At 39.3% G+C, this 6,861-nt stretch overlaps 1 protein-coding gene across 1 annotated transcript in view; it reads left to right on the forward strand.

Moving 5' to 3' along the window:
* MLXIP (MLX interacting protein) overlaps nt 1-6,507 on the forward strand; it is a 43,584-nt gene extending 37,077 nt beyond the window's left edge. The window contains exons 13-15 of the mRNA XM_015644258.1: nt 446-569; nt 1,195-1,324; nt 1,807-6,507. Of these exons, the coding sequence (XP_015499744.1) occupies nt 446-569; nt 1,195-1,324; nt 1,807-1,928 (376 nt within the window). The 3' untranslated portion in view covers nt 1,929-6,507. The remainder of the gene's footprint in view (nt 1-445; nt 570-1,194; nt 1,325-1,806) is intronic.
* Nucleotides 6,508-6,861: the final 354 nt, after the last annotated feature.

Here is a 6,861-nt window from a genome sequence, read left to right on the forward strand (position 1 = left end):
TATTTTTGTTTTTCTTACAAAATATGGTGAAGTCTGCGTGGTTTTATTTTAAATTTATCTGTTTCATGAGAATCTCCATTACATCTTCTTCTGTAACACTGCTTAGGAGTACTGTAAATTTTTCCTTAACTCCTAATGTGCCTTGTCCTTAATGGATACCCAGAATTACTTTGTTCTGTATTATACTTCATTTTTAGTTTTGTTGTTTGTAACCAGAAATGTTTGTAGCAGCTTGATAAATCACTTTGCTGCGTAAATATAGGCAAAATTGTTGGGAAAAGAGTTTTTATTCCTGACTGGAGCTGTTACACTCTGGTGTGATCATGCACTGGGAAGCCCCTCTGCCAGAGATACCAGGAATACACACTTTCCTCCTGCTGCAGTTTAGTCTGGAAAAGAAATGTCTCCTTTTTGGTGGGATTCTGACCTCCAAACATCTCTTCAGTTCTTGCCAGCAGCAGCTCCCTGCTACCGGGGTTCCCGTAACGCGGCAAAGGTTTGACCACATGAGGAAATTGTTTGATGAGTACGTGAGAAGCAGGACCCTGCAGAACTGGAAGTTTTGGATTGTATCCTTTTATACCAGCCTGATGAACATGGGCTTTGTTTGCTGGTACTTTTAGAGCCAAGAACTTGGGATTCTGATTCTGTGACTTTAAGCCAAGTTACTTAAATAGTAAATGTCCTCAGTTTTCATCCACATCTGCGTGGGGATATGAATTTTTGCAGAACTTGTTCACCTCAGCATGTGAGAGGTAACTGGAAAGTGAAATGCAGAAATTCAGAGGCAAGGTGTACTTGCTAGGCTATTGTACTGCAAGAAATGTTTTGTGGACTGCTGTAACTGCACCTCTGGCTGTCTTTTGGGACATGTATATAGATAACAGCAAAGATTTCAGGGGGAAAGAAAATTACAGTTTCTGAAGCTGTTCAGAAACTTGCACATTCCCCTTTCTTTTTTTCTCTTCTGATCAGTGTGGAGGAATTTTGCAAAATACAGTGAATATCACTAGGAACTAAGGTTCAATTTTTTCCTTAGTGTTAAAGATTTGAAAATCCAATTATTTAAACATTGCAATCCCTCTGGCAGTTGAAGTCCATTTAGAAATCCAGTGTTTTCTCTGCTATAGCCTTTCCCTTAGAATGTTTTGAACTCCCCCTTTGTTTTCTTCCTTGACATTTGATGGTTTACAGTTCAGCATTATTATTAAGCCATTGTTTGAGTCCTTCAATGGGATGGTTTCCACAACAAGCTTTAAGGATCTGAACGAAACTGCACTGGCTTGGTTGGATCAGCACTGTTCTCTTCCTGTTCTGAGGCCAAGTAAGTGAAGTTCCATCCAGCAGCTCTTCAGAACATAGAAAATAATATATAATAACATTTCTTTAAAGTCAGAGGATGGCAAAGAAAGCACATGATGCTGAATGTGACCTTCACTTCCTTTTTGTTAGCTCAGTGAAAAAATAAGAGCCTCTTCTGACTTTGAAGACAGAAAATAAAAATTGTTGAATATATCAGAATTTAAACAGTCTTTACATTTAAATTTCAAAAGCTTGGCTCTAGTTGGAGTACGTTTGGCAGTGTGATTTGCTTCATAATGAGGGAAGACCTCTGAGATTTGTATTCAGCTTTGGAGTGACCTTCTGTTTGGGCATCATTGCTTGATTCTTCCCCTCTTTCAGCAAGTACTTAATTTATGTTTATAGCTGTCAAGGGGTGCTCTCTTTTGCAGAAGAAAGAAAGTTCAGTCAGATTAACAGCTTTTCCTGATGCTTTCCTGCCTTTTTCTTTTTTTTTTTAAATAGTGGTGCTGAACACCCTGCGGCACCTGAGCAGGAGCACCTCGATCCTGTCGGACCCATCGCGGCTGCCGGAGCAGGCACAGGAGGCTGTGGTGAAGATGAACAAGAGAGCTGGGGAGACCTAACAACCAAAGACACTGAGGTGCTTGTCCCAGGGGTGGAGAACCCGCCAGGCCCTGCCTGCCCAGGTTCCTCCAGTCAGTGCACTTTAGAAAGGGTTCTCTCCATCACCCAAGACATTGTTCAGGGCACCTGGCCCTGCCTGGTGAAGAGGTGCAGGTGGTTCGGCGTTGTCAGAACGTTTGGGTTCCTCTCCAGTGCTGTGCTGTGCTCTGTCACGTGAGAAAAAACACCAAGCTCAGGTAAACTCAGCAGGTTTGAGCCCTGCAGGCAGCAATAGATCTCCATCAATGCATCTTTATGCAACTAATGAAACACCCTCAGTTCTCTGAAGTGTAAATCCTGTACATCAAGGAATGTGCTCTTCAAGGGGAAAAAATACTTCTGATTTCACGAAGCAAAATGTACTTTTTATTTTGTTTTCTGGTATTCAGTTCCATGTGTTTTACTTGAATAGTGAAAATTGTTAAACAGGATCATATGAAAAACCAAAGGAGAAGAAAAATCTGTCAGTGATGTCAACTCATGGCAAAAATACTAGAATTAAAATCTCAGGCTGTGTTTTGTGTATTTTTATTTTAATGAGTGTATCATTGCATTTGATCAGTTTCAAGACGTGCTTTATTTTCTAGTAAATAAAGTAGCTGAATTTTATTTTTTTTATATAGCCATTGCAAGGGAGTAGCAGGCTGTGCAGTAAGTGCAAGAAAGCAGTTTGAGATGATATAATTTCTGCAATTAGGATAAATACATCAATTTTATATCGGTTTAATCATTGAACTATTTTCTTGCACTCTGCACAGTTCAGCTGCCATCCTCACAAAATGTGCACATAGAAAACACATCCATAGGTAAATGTAGTAGCACTTCAGAGAAAAGAATTGAGTTTGTAATGTTAAAAATTTGGCTTTTTTATTATCTCAGAAGCTATATCAAACCACACAGACTTGCAGTCAGTTCTTTGCATCTTTGTCTTTTTTTGCTTCTTCTTTTTGCTTTCTGTCTGAAAAACCTGAAGAACTTTGCTAGTTCCTTCTGTGAGAGCAGCACTGTAGCAAGGACAAGGCACAAAAGGTGAGCCTCTCCCTGCATGGAGGGACTGAGAGCTGAAGGGGAAGGCACAATGGCCCATTTTGTACCAACACAGCTTCCTGTAGCTGTACAGGCAGAGGGAGAAATGCTTTTCTGGGTTTTTTGGGTTTTTTTTTTTTTTTTGTTTTTTTTAAAGTAGATTTGACATAAAATTTGAAGTTTGTGGCAGGTTTGAAAACCTGTGTCCCTGTGACAGAAGCACCAAAATTGCAAGTATCAGCCAAGGAATGGTGTGCAAAGGTTTTATTAGTAATTAAATAGTGATTAGATTTTCTGGAGGGATCCATTTCTAGCTCTTTTATAATGTTGTAATCAGTTAAGCAATAATCTTTTGGATACATCTGGATAAGAAGTGTTGAATATGTAAATCCTTTTTTGAATCAGTGCTTTCAATCCTCCCATTTCTATCACTAGTTGTGAATTTGACTCCAGTAAAATCATTTTACACTCTGATGAGCTGGAGATGGAATCCCTTATGTCCTTTTCTTGGTGGGCTGATCTCACTCTTTGTGTGTTAAAAACATGTCTGGGTTTGTAGCAAGAAAGCAGCAGGCATGCTGTCCAAGATCTGATGTTTTTGCTGACCTTTTCAGATGAGCAGATCCTGTGATGCTTCCCCTGCAGTGTGGTCTCCTGCTTGTCAGCAGTGATGGTGTGTGATTTTTACCATTTCTGGTATCGATGATGTGGGAGTTTTGTCTCAACAAGCAGAGTGCAGTACAATCATCCTTCAGGGCCCAGGGAGATCTGAGAACTGAAATCCCAACATCCCATATCTCACTGAATGGATTGGAAACTGAAAGCAACCTTAAAGGAAGAGGGAGGGGTAATTTACCTGAACTGCCAAAAACTTTGTCCATTCACAGTTTTGATAGAAAACTCATCCATCAGGTTGCACCGTGAGCTGGTTACAGTTGGAGGGAAAGTGCTTGTTTAACAAATTGTGGTGCAGAAACAAACTAAAAGCACTATTAAGAAACTGCAAATCTTAAAGAGGAAAAAAAAAATAAATATTGCTTACTTAGGCAAGAGTGTAGGAGGAAGGAAAGGAAAAGTGAAAAGATACTTTCCACTAGTGCAATTACCAGAAATGATGTGGCTGCTCTTTGAAGCAGTGATTCAATGTATTCTTGTCACCCTGTTATTGCAGATCAGAATTCTTTTATCAGTCAGCCTTGTGAGGAGAGTGATTTCACTTCATTTGGAAACACAGGAAGAAAAAAGATGGTTTATGTCTCACATCTCAACAGTAGAACCACTAAAGATTGGTATGGAAAGAGATAGACCACGTATGTATTAGTTCCTGCATAGTTTTCTACGTTAATTTATGTTTAAATACCTTAGTCTGTATTTCTTTCCCATGGAGGAGTTTAAATACTTTATTTTTTTCAAAGTTTGGTAACACTTTCTCCTGTAATTTAAGCACTCTGATTTCCTCAGTGTCACCAAAGTAAGCAAGCCAAACACACAGTGCCTATAGTCTGCACACAATTGCAGGTGCTGCACATCTGCCTGGTGCTAAACTTTTGGAGAACCCCCATATAACTGAATACAAATCGTATTCTGTCAAATCCAACATATTTCACTCCGTAAAGGAGTAGCAAAATAACTTATTTATGGGCTGTGATATGCACAAAGTCAAACTGGGATTGTCAGCTGGTTCCTTCTGACCTCAAATTGTATTAGCTGGTATATTGTAGATGGCCCTACCCCAAACATAAGTTCTGGAGAACTTGGGCATTTTCTGGTGTAGTTATTAGTTTGTATTTTAGTTACTGGCCTCCTTTTAGCAGGAGGAGCAAGGGGTGAAGGTCCAGGAGCAAACTGGAATTGAAGGAATTACTGAGGAGTAGGATCAGAGACAAGTGCACACTTCACCATGACAGTCTGATCTCTGCACAAAACCAAAGGATTCTTGGTTAATACCATTTGACCTGACTGGAATGTTCTTCCATGCTTTCCTAGACCACTGGGGAAGGCTTCCTTGAAGGGGGTTGCTACTAGAATGTTTCCATCTGTGCCTTAGATCTTGGTGTCATGTATGCATTTGATAAATCATAAGTCACCCATTGTTCCCCTTAAAATGATGCTCTGTGGAAAATTCAACGAATGGAGGAAGTGGGGCTTCCCAGGCTTTTTAGAGGATTTTATCTGTGTGGCATTACTGTGACCCTTTCACACTGAGATTGTGAGTAACTGTGTCTATGTTTGGAAAAAATTGTGTCTTTCCTGCTGAATCCACCCCTCTCCACTGCCATGTGTTGGAACACGTGTGCACACATGGATGTAACCTCTGCTCTGACAAACCCAGGAAACAGACAAGGGCTTAAACCTCTAAATCTGAAACGGCTTGAAAAGACAAAGGGCTGTCAAATCTATTGAAAAACTGCATCCCTTTGTATCTTCAGGTATTTTTACATTCCCATGTGTGTGTGTTTGTGTTCACATGTGGTAGAAGGGACAGGGACAGGTTAATTTAGTTTTGTTTGCTTTTAAAGCCCAAAACTCCAGAAAAGCAGTTTGAGGACAGGAGAGGGAAGCTCACTGCAAAAATGTTCAGTAAGATAATGCTTATTTGAATGCTGTTTCACTTTCTTAGTTTCTGAAGTGGGTAACTCTTGCCTTGATGTTGCCAGCTAGAAGGTACTGCTGAAAATTGAGTGGGTTTTCTCCTTTTTCTATTTTTTGGTTCCTTTCCACCTTTATTGCATGGAAAGCCACCAGAAATCAAAAGGCTGATGACATCAAGTTCAGGTTCTTTAGGGATTCAGTCACATCAGTCTGGAGGACTATAGAGAGTTGTTGATAAATTTTAGGAGTTTTTTTAATTAGGTAAGACATTGGGAGTTTTTCTATTACTCCTCAATTTATACACTTGAGTTTCAGAGATGATTTGTTTTGGGTTTTTTTTCTTTTATAGGACCCCAATATTTTCCCACAATATTGGTTAAAGTTCTTGTTTTCTTTGGTTTCATTCGTGGTTGGATTTTCTGCTCATTTACTGTGTTAGAGCAGAAGTGGTAGAACCAAACTGTAGCTTCATCTGTAAAACTTGAGTTCTTCACCTGCAGTAACTTCAGTTACAATGAAACACACCTTAGGTATACAATGGAATTAATTTCTAGCCATTGTCCAAACTTTTTATATCTGAACTTTTCCAACATGAATAGGGTTTTCAATCAAAATATATCAATGTTACGAGCAAGCCTTTTAACAATACAGTGAATAAATAGATCGTTTTCTTCTTCTAACCTTGTATTTAAATGTGTTTTAAGTGAATGGAATTCATTCTTGTTAAGAAAAAAGGAAAAAAAAGCTTGAAGATATGAGGACTTCAGGTTGTGCTCTTGCTTTGCTTAGGTTTTCTGTTCTGTTGCATGACAACTTCTGTTGTGCTGTTGATATGTAGCACTTTCAGTAGGTCTGTTAAATTGTGCAATGCATTTTTTTATATTTACAACCAAAACAATAAAGGATATTTTTTGGAAGAAACTGGTTGTAATGCCTCTATTTTCTGACTGGAGGTGGGGAAATGGTAAGTAGAATTATTCCTACACCAGGGTCAACACCTGGCATCCTTTTTGCAGCTGTAAAAGGTGACAAGAGCTCGTTTCCCTGTGAACAGTGCTGGAGTTACCTTTGGATCTGTGTGTTTGGCATTCCCAGAGCATTGCTCTGTATCCTCTGTGGAGTTGCTGAAGTTTGGACACCTTTTGGGATTGATGTTGGTGTTAGGCACTGAGCTGCTTAAGTCCATTTTAAAAATGAAATTAATAAATCTGTCTTTATTGACTGATTTTTGTTTTTCCCTGTTAGGACACTCCAGCTCTCTGTGCTTCAGTTATC

This window comes from Parus major, chromosome 15, assembly GCF_001522545.3.
Source record: "Parus major isolate Abel chromosome 15, Parus_major1.1, whole genome shotgun sequence".
Classification (NCBI taxonomy): Eukaryota; Metazoa; Chordata; class Aves; order Passeriformes; family Paridae; genus Parus; species Parus major.